General features: G+C 46.3%; 1 protein-coding gene across 1 annotated transcript; it reads right to left on the bottom strand.

The window, feature by feature from the left end:
• Nucleotides 1-3,823: 3,823 nt before the first annotated feature.
• LOC309517921 (uncharacterized protein) lies at nucleotides 3,824-11,951 on the bottom strand. The gene is made up of 5 exons (XM_082197545.1): nucleotides 10,790-11,951; nucleotides 10,516-10,591; nucleotides 10,181-10,263; nucleotides 7,665-7,791; nucleotides 3,824-6,225 (listed from the first exon to the last, which is right to left on the bottom strand). Exons 1-5 carry the CDS (start codon nucleotides 11,261-11,263, stop codon nucleotides 4,058-4,060), a joined length of 2,928 nt encoding a protein of 975 aa, XP_082053671.1. The 5' UTR covers nucleotides 11,264-11,951; the 3' UTR covers nucleotides 3,824-4,057.
• Nucleotides 11,952-12,800: the final 849 nt, after the last annotated feature.

Raw genomic sequence — 12,800 nt, 5'->3', positions numbered from 1 at the left:
TGGAAACGATGCCTTATGAGGAACGGCTAAGGGAGCTGGGCATGTTTAGCCTGGAGAAGAGGAGGTTAAGGGGTGATATGATAGCCATGTTCAAAGATATAAAAGGATGTCACATAGAGGAGGGAGAAAGGTTGTTTTCTGCTGCTCCGGAGAAGCGGACACGGAGCAATGGATCCAAACTACAAGAAAGAAGATTCCACCTAAACATTAGGAAGAACTTCCTGACAGTAAGAGCTGTTCGACAGTGGAATTTGCTGCCAAGGAGTGTGGTGGAGTCTCCTACTTTGGAGGTCTTTAAGCAGAGGCTTGACAACCATATGTCAGGAGTGCTCTGATGGTGTTTCCTGCTTGGCAGGGGGTTGGACTCGATGGCCCTTGTGGTCTCTTCCAACTCTAGGATTCTAGGATTCTATGATTCTATGATCTGTGTTCTTATACTGTATCACTGTATCACTGTATTCTTGTATCTTTTATTACATTCCTGTATCTTTTACTTTATACTGTGTCCAAAGTGTCCAATCTTTACATTGTATCCATGTATCTGCAAGTATGTACTGTATCAGTTTAACTACTATATTTTACCTGCTAGTGTATGCCGGCTCCCTCGGCCAGTAAAGTGAGATGAGCTCCGCAACCCCAGAGTCGTCCACGGCTGGACCTTTACCTTTAAGCCAGGTGTCCCCCATCCGCTTTTGGGCAACTGGTTCCTCCTGCCTAAGTGCAGAACCTGACATTTTTCCTATTGAAATTCATTTCATTCGCTTGCACCCAGTTCTCCAAACTGTTAAGGTCATCTTGGATCCTGATTCAGTCTTCTGTGGCATTTGCAGTCATCTGCAGATTTGATGAGCATCCCCTCAATTCCTTCATCCAAGTACTTTATAAAGTTATTGAGCAATGGGCCCAGGACAGAACCCTGCAGCACCCCACTTGTTACTTTCCCCCAGGATGACGAGGAACCATTGAGGAGTACTCTCTGGGCTCGGTGAGTCAATCCACCTAACGGTTACCTCATTCAAATCAAATTTACCAGCTTCCTTGCAAGAATATCATGAGGGACTTGGTCAAAAGTCTTACAGGAATCAAGATACACTGTGTCCACAGCATTCCCACTCCACCAAGCTAGTAATTCCTTCCAGAAAAAGAAATGAGATCCTTCTGGCATGGCTTGTTTTTAAGAAACCCACGCAGGCGCTTATTAATCACAGCATCTTTTCCTGAGTGCTCACAGACTGACTGCCGAATTATCTGTTCTAGGACCAGTGCTTTTTTTCTAAGGAAAAAGGTGCAGGAACCTTTTCCCCGCAGTGCCTCAGTTGCTCCTCCATTTCACTGTATGGCCTAGCAGCTCTCAGCACTTCGCCCACTCCCTTTGCACAAGGCAGACCTCCTGATGCAAGGAAGGTGGCAACCCTGCACCCCACTGCGCTTTGCCCCTTCCTTGACGTATCAGTTACTGTGCCTTTTGGGTAGCACTGCCAAACATGGGGCTTTTGCTGCACAAAAGGACAAAAAAAATGGGCACAGGTTGGGAGTGAATCAGACAATGCTGGGTTTCTGGGGGGATCCTATGACCCCCAGTTCGAAGCTATTATCAGGTATCTTGACAGACAGGAGACAAGTCATACTGTCAAACTTCTGTTGTAGACCACACATGTATGATGCTTTTGGGTGGTCTTTGGCAAATCTCCAATGCCTTTACAAGTTTACCCTTTGCTATCAGGGTAAGGACTCCAAGATCTCCTGCAATGACTTTGCAAAGCTTTTTCCAGATAAAGTGCTCACATTTGGAAAGAGGGAGACTCCACCATGGCAGCAGGGCGAGGGTGAGAAAGTGCCAGAGCTCTGTCTAGTCAGGCTGTATGGGATCAGTTTCAGCCTGTTATATCCAAGGATGTGGACAGACTGCTTGGATGAGTGAAACTGACCAATCTCCTTGATCCTTACCCATTCCGGCTCATGAAAGGAAGCTAGACAGGGCTGGGCAATGGGCTCTGTGTGGTGGTGAATGCTTCCCTCTGTGAGGAAGGTCTTCATGGACTCACTTAAAGAAGCGTCTTAAAAATATATATTTGGACCTGGCCATTATGGCCAACTATCACCCAATCTCAAGTCTTCCATACCTAGGCAAGGTGATTGAGCAGGTGATTGCTGAACAACTCCAGGCAGGTCTGGAGGATGTGGACCATTTTGATCCCCTCCAGTCGGGATTCAGGCCACATCATGGAACAGAAACTGCTTTGGTTGCACTTGTCAATGTTCTCAAACAGGCTAGGGACAAAGGTGAAAGCAGTTTCCTGGTTCTGCTGGATCTCTCGGCGGCTTTTGATACCATCAACCATTGTATCCTTTGGGACCACTTAAGGGGGTCGGGAGTTGGGGGTACTGTTATGCAGTGGCTCTGCTCCTTCCTCCTGAACTGTCCAGAAAGTGGTGTGGGAGGATGAGTGTTTGGACCCCTGGGCACTCACTTGTGGGGTGCCTCAGGATTCTGTCCTCTCCCTGACACTTTTTAACATCTACAGTATATGAAGCCACTGGAAGAGATCATCAGGGGAATTGAACTGGGTGTTCACCAGTATGTAGACGATACCCAGCTCTACCTCTCATTTAAATGAGAACTAGAGAAGGCAGCAATGTCCTGTGTGAGTGTCTGGAGGATGGATAGTGGTCAACAGATTAAGGTTGAATCCCAAAAAGACATAAGTACTGTTTCTTGGAAATGGGACGTCTGAGTGTGGGGGCTCCCTGGTCCTGAACGGGGTAACAGTGCCCTTGAAGGACCAGGGGTGTGTGTGGCCTGGGAGTCATTTTGGACTCACAGCTGTCCCTCATTGCCAGACATGAGGTTACAGGGAACCAGAGGCCTTCTTGCTAGTCATGCCCATCCTGTGGAACACCCTCCTATCAGATGCCAAAGAGATAAATAATTACTGTATACCATCTTTTGTAGACATCTGAAGGCAATCCTGTATCGGGACACTTTTCATGTGTGATGTTCTGTTCTGTTGTGTTGTTGTGTTTGTATATATTATGTTGGAAGCTGCCCAGAGTAACTAGGGTAACCCAGTCATATGGGTAGGGTACAAAACAGTAAGTATAATTAACTAACTAATTAATTAACCAATCAATTAAAATGTTTACATTAAAGTTAATTATTATATCTGTTGCCTGGATTCACAGGTGGTGGGGGGAGTGTTGTTGCTCTCAGGTGTGTTTCTGGGCTTCCTTAATGGGCATCTGGATCCAAAGACAGGATGACGCACTAGGTGGGCCTTTGGCCTGATCCAGCTGCAGAACTCTTCTCATGTTCTAACGAACAATGGGGCATTTTCCCATGGGAGGGGGAGATTCCCCTTGGGAGGTTCAAGTAGAGAAGCTCACACCAGATTCTCCATCAGCCAGACTTTATTCAAAAATGCAAGAGCATTTCCACTGGGGCTTTTAATGTTTAATAGGTTATTGTATTTTAGTGCTCTGTTGGAAGCCGCCCAGAGTGGCTGGAAAAACCCAGCCAGATGGGCGGGGTATAAATAAATAATAATAATAATTCTTATTAGCAAATGGATGTCTTATTAGCTATTCATCCTCCACCCAAGCACCTTCTGGCAAAACAACCCTTCCCCAGCCCTTATTTAACCACAGTCCATGATAAACAGCTTATGCTGTATGTGTCAGAACCTCCTTCGTGCTTTTCACTGGGCAATTCACCACGAGGTTCCTCTTCAACTGGTTCTTGCCAGTCTTGTGGTCAGGTTTTATTCTTGCATATGTGACAATTGGCTTCACTAAGAATGGTTCTAACATTAATTCCACCTCACACTGAATGGAGAATAGTGGCCTGAGACCACTGTTTATTTGTTTGTTTGCAGCTGCAACAGGTAGAACTCAAACCAGTGGCTACAAGTTTTAAGAAACAAGATTTTGACAAAACGTCAGGAATAACTTTCTGATGATAAGAGTTGTTTGACAGCAGCATGAACTGCGAAAGACATTTAAAGCAGAGGTTGGATGGCCATCTGTCATAGGTCCATTCCAACACTATGATTCTGTGACTCTATGGTTTCTCCCCACTGTCAGTGCTTTGATGGGAATTGAAATGGGAACTCTGTCTTAAGTCCTTTCCAAATTCCAAGCACAGATATGGTTTCTCTCTTGTGTGAATTCTTTGATGGGAAGTGAGACTTCCCTTTTGACTGAAGCTCTTTCCACATTCCAAGCACTGATAGGGTTTCTCCCCTTTATGAATTCTTTGATGGGAAGTGAGAGATCCATTCTGACTGAAGCTCTTTCCACATTCCAAGCACTGATATGGTTTCTCCCCTGTATGAATTCTTTGATGAGTAATAAGATTACTCTTCTTACTGAAGTTCTTTCCACATTCAAAGCACTGAAATGCTTTTTCTCCTGTATGAATTGTTTGATGAGAGATGAGAATGGCACTCTCGTTAAAGCTCTTCCCACATTCCAAGCACGGATATGGTTTCTCCCCTGTGTGAATTCTGTGATGGGAAGTAAGAGCGCGGCTGTCCCTAAAGCTCTTCCCACATTCCGTACACTGATATGGTTTCTCCCCTGTATGAATTCTTTGATGGAAAGTGAGATGGCCCCGCTGAGTGAAGCTCTTCCCGCATTCCATACACTGATATGGTTTCTCCCCTGTATGAATTCTGTGATGTGACGTGAGAGTGGCGCTGTGACTGAAGCTCTTCCCACATTCTAAGCACTGATAGGGTTTTTCTCCTGTATGAACTCTTTGATGGGAAGTGAGACTGTTCCTCTGACTGAAGCTCTTCCCACATTTCAAGCACTGATAGAGTTTTCCGCCTCCATGAACTCTTTGATGATAAATAAGACTGTTCCTCTGACTGAAACTCTTCCCACATTCTAAACACTGATATGGTTTCTCCCCTGTATGAATTATTTCATGGAAGGTAAGATTGACCTTCTGTGTGAAGCTTTTCCCACATTCCAGGCACTGATATGGTTTCTCCCCTGTATGAATTCTTTGATGGGAAGTGAGATTTTCCTTCCGAATGAAGCTCTTCCCACATTCCAAGCATTGGTGGAGTTTCTCCCCTGTATGAATTCTTTGATGGAAAGTGAGATTTCCTTTCTGACTGAAGCTCTTTCCACATTCCAAGCACTGATAGGGTTTCTCCCCTGTATGACTTCTTTGATGGGAATCAAGAAGGCCACTCTGACTGAAACTCTTTCCACATTCCAAGCATTGGTATGGTTTCTCCCCTGTATGGATTCTTTGATGGAAAGTGAGATTTCCTTTCTGACTGAAGCTCTTTCCACATTCCAAGCATTGATAGGGCTTCTCCCCTGTATGAATTCTTTGATGGGAAGTCAGAAGACCACTCTGACTAAAGCTCTTTCCACATTCCGTACACTGATACGGTTTCTCCCCTGTATGAATTCTATGATGGGAAGTGAGATTGACTTTTTGACTGAATCTCTTTCCACATTCTAAGCATTTATAAGGTTTCTCCCCAGTATGAACCCTTCGATGAGAAGTTAGAAGACCACTCTGACTGAATCTCTTTCCACATTCTGTACACTGATACGGTTTCTCCCCTGTATGAATTCTTTGATGGAAAGTGAGTGTTTCCTTCCGAATGAAGCTCTTTCCACATTCCAAGCACTGATGTAGTTTCTCGCCTATATGAGTTTTTTGATGGAGATTGAGACTGCCCTTTTGACTGAAGCTCTTCCCACATTCCAAGCATTGATATGGTTTCTCCCTTGTATGAATTCTTTGATGGGAAGTGAGATTAACCCTGTGCCTGAAGCTCTTCCCACATTCTAAGCATTGATAGGGTTTCTCCCCTGTATGGATTCTTTGATGGGAAGTGAGATCAATTCTCTGACGGAAGCTGTTTCCACATTCCAAGCATTGATAGGGTTTCTCCCCTGTATGGATTCTTTGATGGGATGTGAGATTGCCTTTTTGATTGAAGCTCTTTCCACATTCTAAGCATTGATAGGGTTTCTCCATTACATGAATTCTCTGATGGGAAGTGAGATGGGAGCTATGTTTGAAGCTCTTTCCACATTCCAAGCACTGAAAGGGTTTCTTATTCGTGTGAATTCCTTGATAAGAAGTGAGATTGCTGCTCTGATTGAAGCTCTCACCACATTCCAAATATTTCTGTGGTTTCTCCACTCTGCGGATTTTGTTGTGGTCTCCCTTGTTCTTCATTTCCAATTCATCACCACCTGCAATGAAAAGAGAAACAGATTAGAGCATCGGGAAGAAATGTAGCTCCAAATTATTGAACAATGTTGAGTAATGCTTGTGACAGAGGAAGAACTAAAAGATCTTACATGGGAGATCCTACTACAGGATTCATATCCTTTGTTGATGTGCATTCATGGATGTATTTATGGGAACCTGAGATTTGAAGAGCCTGGCTTTCCTCTGGAATGGATTTTGTTTGGCCCAGTCATGGAATCCCCTCCACCTCCAAGGTCACTAGTCTCTTTGGTCGACGAAAAATTGACCACAGCAGAAGGACAAGCACAATGCCAGACAGAAGCTCCCTCAACTTCCCTAACCACTCTGAAGTCAACTTTTAAAAGGGCCAGGGCAGTTCAGGACAGCCAGATCATTCTTAAGGAAGGCATAACTGGACAAAGAATCTTCACAGACAAAACAGTCAATAATCCTTCCATTCAAGGTGGCTTGTGGGGGTATAAGACTTTAGATGCTGTAGGTAGTGCAGTTAATCAAAATCTTGGGAGTTCATTACATATGGAATTTCAAAACAGGATGGATGGCAGCTAACAGATTGAGGTTGAATTCTGACAAGACAGAAGTACTGTTCCTGGGGGACAGAAGGCAGGCGGGTGTGGGGGACTCCCTGGTCCTGAATGGGGTAACTGTGCCCCTGAAGGACCAGGTGCGCAGCCTGGGAGTCATTCTGGACTCACAGCTGTCCATGGAGGCGCAGGTCAATTCTGTATCCAGGGCAGCTGTTTATCAGCTCCATCTGTTTATCAGCTCCATCTGGTACCTGCCCACGGACTGTCTCACCAGAGTGGTGCATGCTCTAGTTATCTCTCGCTTGGACTACTGCAATGTGCTCTATATGCTCTATGTGGGACTATCTTTGAAGGTGACCCAGAAACTACAACTAATCCAGAATGCGGCAGCTAGACTGGTGACTGGGAGCGGCCGTCGAGACCATATAACACCGGTCTTGAAAGACCTACATTGGCTCCCAGCCCATTTCCGAGCACAATTCAAAGTGTTGGTGTTGACCTTTAAAGCCCTAAATTGCCTCGGCCCAGTACACCTGAAGGAGCGTCTCCACCCCTTTCATTCTGCCCGGACAATGAGGTCCAGCTCTGAGGGCCTTCTGGCAGTTCCCTCCCTGCAAGAAGCCAAGTTACAGGGAACCAGGCAGAGGGCCTTCTCGGTGGTGGCACCCATCCTGTGGAATGCCCTCTCACCAGATGTCAAAGAGAAAAATAACTACCAAACTTTTAGAAGACATCTGAAGGCAGCCCTGTTTAGGGAAGCTTTTAATGTTGGAATAGGTTATTGTATTTTAGTGTTTTGTTGGAAGCCGCCCAGAGTGGCTGGGGAAACCCAGCCAGATGGCCAGGGTATAAATAATAAATTATTATTATTATGATCCAACAGGGAACCTTACCGAGAGAGGCCATGATCCCACGATTCTCCTCCATGACTTCCTGATGCAGAGCTCTCTGGTCAGGGTCTAGCAATGCCCATTCCTCGTCTGTGAAATGAATAGCGACATCTTCAAAGCACAATGAACCCTGAAAGGAAAAGGTCCTCCTCTTAGACAGTATAAAATGAAGTACTACACATTGTGCTGTTGTTTTCTGCCTGTTAATTGCCCTGTTGTTTTCATGGGATTGTTTAATGGGATTGTTTGCATTTTAATTATGGATACTTATCTTAACATCTTAATGGAATTCTTTTATTGTGTATTTTAATGCTAGTTATCAATCTTTGTGCAAATGGATGGAACTCCAATATTCATAGAATCATAGAGTTGGAAGAGACCACAAGGGCCATCGAGTCCAACCCCCTGCCAAGCAGGGGGTTGGACTCGATATTGTCTGCTCAAGCTTTCCATTTGCCAGATGGAAGAGTCCATTCCCTTCTCTCTCTGTCTGCTATTGGGGATGAGGTTAGGGGAGACTTTCAGGGGGTAGAAACAGTGGGAGAAAGCCCTCTTGTGCAGCTGATGGGGCTGGTTAGGTTAATCCTGATCACTGAAGAAATGACTGATGTCAGGGGTTCAGGAGCAGAGGCGAGGGCAAGGGAGGAAACAGAGAGCGAGGGGGAGGAGGCAGAAGAAAGGATGAGTGATGACGACGACCCGAGATCTCCGAGTCTTTCCAGTGAATCAGAAGATTCACAAAAAGGAGCACCAGTGGCCAGGGCAAGGGGGGAGACTAGGGGGACACCCCAGGAAGAAAGAGCCAGAGGGGACTCAGAGGGGAGCAGTTGGAGATCGGGACCAACGTCACCGCCAGAGAGTAGGAAAGAGGAAGAGCGCCAGGGAGCAAGCGCTGGCAGCTCGCAACAGGAGGGAGGGCACGAGTCAGGAGTGGCCACACCTTCATCGGGGAGCGAAGTGACGGTTAGACGGAAAGTGGAAGGTTGGGCGCGCGCGCCAAGTTCAAATGCACAGGAAGGTGGCGCAGTAGGCAGCCCGGAAAGGGAGCCAGGTCCTAAAGCCCGGCGCAAGGAGACAGAAGGGTCCGGGGGGGTCAGCGTCAGAAGAGTCCCGGAAGGAAGAGACCACGGGGGGCAGAGGGACCCAGAGGAGAACGGTCAGGCGGAAAAGGTGGAGCAGGGCTAGGATATTAAGTTGGTGCGCAAGGGGCGGAGACTCAGACGGAGCTTCGCCGATCTAAGCATAAGACGTAGGGTTGCACGCAGCAGCTCGAGAATGGAGACTGTAACTCAATAAAGACTTTTATTTAACGATCGCTGGCTAGCGTGATCCTCTGTGAGCTAGGATCTGGAAGTAACCCTGACAACTGATAAAATAGAATTCTTGAACTGGAAGAATTGGAAGAGACCCTGAGAGTCAGATAATCCAAATCCTGCAATGCAGGAATCTCAACTAAAGTATCCCTGACAAAGGACCATCCAGCCTCTGCTTAAAGAGCTGCAATGAAGGAGAGTTCACAACCTTCCAAGGGGGTCAGTTCAACTGTCAAACATCTTACTGTCAGAAACTTCCTCCTGATGTTTAGTTGGAATCTCCTTTGTAGAATCCTTTTTCACTATGTTATCTCCTCTCAGTCTCCTCTTCTTGAGGCTAAACATACCCAGCTCCTTCAACCATTCCTCATAAGGCTTGGTTTCCAGGCCCCTGATCATCTTGGTCGCCCTCCTCTGTGCACATTCCAGCTTGTCAACATCTCTCTTAAACTTTGGTGCCCCAAACTGGACACAGTATTCCAGGTGTGGTCTGACCAAGGCAGAATAGAGTGGGACTATTACTTCTCATGATCAGGACACTAAACTTTTGTTAACACAGCCTAGAATAGCATTAGCTGATCTTGCTGCAGTTCTGCCTTTTGTCTGTCATCCAAAAGCATTTATCTGTATTCTCTATGCATGGGAACTACTATTTTCTTTTTCTTCCCCTTGCTTCAAACATAGCCAAATAAAACTTTTAAAAATTATTTTGAACCTCTCTTGAAAACCTGAGCTTCATTCTGAGCTTTGGCCCACCAGACCTTCTCCCCACAACTGTTGCCTCCTCTTGTCTACTCCTCTTTTGTGCCCTTCTTACTTTTCAGCTCACCTGTAAGCTCCTTATGTAACCACATCAATTTATCTAGATGCCTCCCACTTTTTTTTTTGTTGGACTTGCCTGTATTTGTGCCTTCAACACCTCACCTTTAAGAAACTCCCAGCAACCTGGGAAACCCTTTTCTTTGACTATTTGTGACCATGGGATCTCACCCAGAAGCTCCTTAAGCTTTTTGAAATTGGCCAGAGTGCATGTCTGAATATACTCCATTTTCAGTTGCCTCTGAATCATGAAATCCAGGAGGACATGATCACTTCCTCCCTCATTTCCCAGTAATACAACTTTGTTGACACAAGCCTAGAGGAGAGACACTTGTTTGGAACCAGAGACACCCTGGCTACCCCACTCCTCAGCCTCCTACCCCCTACCTGATCTGGTTCCACAGCCACTGATTCCCCTCCACCATCATGAAAGGATGGATGAGGAGGTCTTGCCGGCATCATTTTGTCACCTGCAAGAGACAAAGGTAAGTCAGAATCCATGAGTGCATGATGCTCTCAGGGGTGAAGCAGTGCTTATCTAGCTACAGATAGGCCTTAGAGAAATTATCCCCTGCTGATGTTTGTACCCATCTCATATTTTCATTGTGCAAAGAAACATCTGACCTCCAAGTGTCTTACCCCAAAATATGAAAAGAATTTACAGATTAGTTTCTAAATCCATAGCATGTGACCAAATGGAGAAGAAACTCCTTCCTCCTTACCCAGCAGCCTCTCTCTGGTGTCCAACGGAGTCATCTCTGACAAATCAGGGCCCATTTCTGCAAACAGATCCTTTCCCTGAAAGAAAAACAGGGATTCCAAACAGAGAATGGGGAGAAAGATCAGAAAGCGAATGGCAGAGATAAAATCTGGGGGTATCATATATTCTTCCTTGGATGCTTTCCAAAAAAGGATGGGCCATTAGTAGATGATTTTAGGAGACTCTCCCTCCTGTTTGGAGCCCCTTGGGAGTATCCAGAGGAAAGTCTCTCTCACCTGCTTCTTCTCCGCCTGCTTCCTCTCCTCTGCCTGACTCAGGAGGAAACCTTCGGCCAGGGCCACTGCCTGGGAACTGGTCTCCGCTCCGCATTCCCTCACCCAGCTCTCCATCTCCGCTGGAAGGACAGCCAGGAACTGCTCCAAGATCACAAGATCCAGCATCTGAGATTTTGTGTGCCTTTCTGGCTCCAGCCATTGATGGTCAAGGTGGTAGAACCAGCTGCAAACCTCTCGTGGTCCTTCAGTCTCCTGGTAGCAGAACTGCCTCAACTGCTGGCTCTGCACATCTGAGCGGAGGGTGTCCTCTTCTCTCAGGACCTGCTGCACAGAGTTTTCCCAGAATCCCCCACTTCTCCCAGTGCCAATGGCATGGGTTCCTCCTGCTTCAGGACCAGCTGAATTTTGCTTATCCAGCTCTGCTCCCAGGAAGTCCTCCAGAGATCTCAAGGAATCTGTTTTTCCTTTCGCCATGTTCTGTCTGATGGTCTGAATTAGAGCTGCCAGCAACTTCTAAAAAGCAAATATATTGTTCCATTATAAAATTGTCACACAGTTAGGAGAAGAGAAAGGTTTCCTGAGCAAGCGTGGATGAGTTTTGCTAGGAACCAGGACTGGATTGCACCACAGTCCAGGCTCCGAGCTTTCTTTAATAAAGAAAGGAAGGAAAAGTAATCCTCTAGCCCTCCTGTAAGGAAAATGACCATAAAAAATGTGCAGGCAATAGAAGGGATTTCTGTGAGTTGAAACGGCCTGATTGCTTCTACCTTGCAATATTTTCACTCAAGGAAGGAAGTCAGAACTATGAGTGATGAGCAAGTCATTTGTGGGGGTGCTAACCCAGGGATTTTCAAGAGTTGCTCTCCCTCCCACTCTGACTTCAGGGCATGTTTTTTCCTGCTTGCGTCTCATTTTCTAGCACTTGGAACCTCCAACCTTCTCAAGAAAGACTCCTGGGATGGGGTCCCCCTTCCTTTATTCTGAGGGCCAGATCCTGATCTGCCCAACTCCTTGAGGGCCAAGTGGGTGAAGCCAAAGCACAGCATTTAAAAGCAAGCAGAGCAAGACTCACCTTCTTTCTGTGATTGTTAAGCTGTTTTAAAGCTGTTTTTAACGTTGTGTTTTAATGTTGTTACCTGCCCTGGGAACTTTGAGTGAAAGGCAGCTGACAACAACAACAACAGACCTTAACCCCCCCCCCCCCGCCATATATGCTTGGGATGCTCCTATGCTAAGGGATCGTTGCAATTCCCTCTGGGTGGAGCTGCTCTTGAAAACAACTTGGAAACGGGTTCAAAATGCAGCAACCAGATAATGGGCTTGCTTCGCTCTCTATTCATAGCATTGCCATACCTGCTTTTTCTTCAAGACAGGAGGAAAACTAGGTTTTATTTCACCCAGGTCAAACAGCCAGTTTGCCACACACCCCACGTGCATTTGGGCACACACAGAGACAGGCGGGAGCCTTCATGGCTTCCCTCTGGGGCTCCACGTGGGGCCAAGAGGGCATCCTAATGCCAAGTCCTTGCTTGGGGAAGGCCTGGTTCCCCCCCTCCAGATTCTGCACCTGGGACCCTGGCCCCCCGGCCCCCTCCACTGGGCCACTGCTTTCCACACCCCCACGTGGGCTTCCTTTCTAGCAGGGCCTCTTCTGCCTTGGATGGTGAAGTTAAGCATAACTGATTTAATTCTCACTGAAATGGGAATGTCTGTGCACTGCCAAGAAGAGAAGAAGCCTTTTCTGTGGTGGCTCCCAACTGTGGAATGCCCTCCCCAGAGAGGCTTGTCTGGCACCCTCATTACATAGCTTCAGGTGCCAGGCAAAAACATTCCTCTTTACCCAGACCTTTGGCTATTAAATAATCTATGGCCTGTAAAAGTATGGGGGAGAGAACTCTTACGAGGCTATTTGTCAGTATGCTTTTTACTAAGTTCTTATTATGTTTTTATCATTGATGTTCTGTCATGATTTTTTAATGTTGTACAGCACCCTGAGATCTTTAGATAAAAG

The sequence above is a fragment of the Podarcis vaucheri genome (genome assembly GCF_965113315.1).
Source record: "Podarcis vaucheri genome assembly, chromosome: 13".
Classification (NCBI taxonomy): Eukaryota; Metazoa; Chordata; class Lepidosauria; order Squamata; family Lacertidae; genus Podarcis; species Podarcis vaucheri.
The sequence above is the reverse complement of the archived record's forward strand: the minus strand, read 5'-3'. Positions and strand labels throughout refer to the sequence as shown.

Bases quoted from the DNA above. Each gene is read 5' to 3' on its own strand.
- LOC309517921 (XM_082197545.1), bottom strand. From the start codon at position 11,263: ATGGCGAAAGGAAAAACAGATTCCTTGAGATCTCTGGAGGACTTCCTG. The intron at 10,592-10,789 runs GTGAGAGAGACT...TTTTTCTTTCAG, and splicing joins AGCAGGCGGAGAAGAAGCAG to GGAAAGGATCTGTTTGCAGA. The intron at 7,792-10,180 runs GTAGGGGGTAGG...TTTTCCTTTCAG, and splicing joins TGGCTGTGGAACCAGATCAG to GGTTCATTGTGCTTTGAAGA.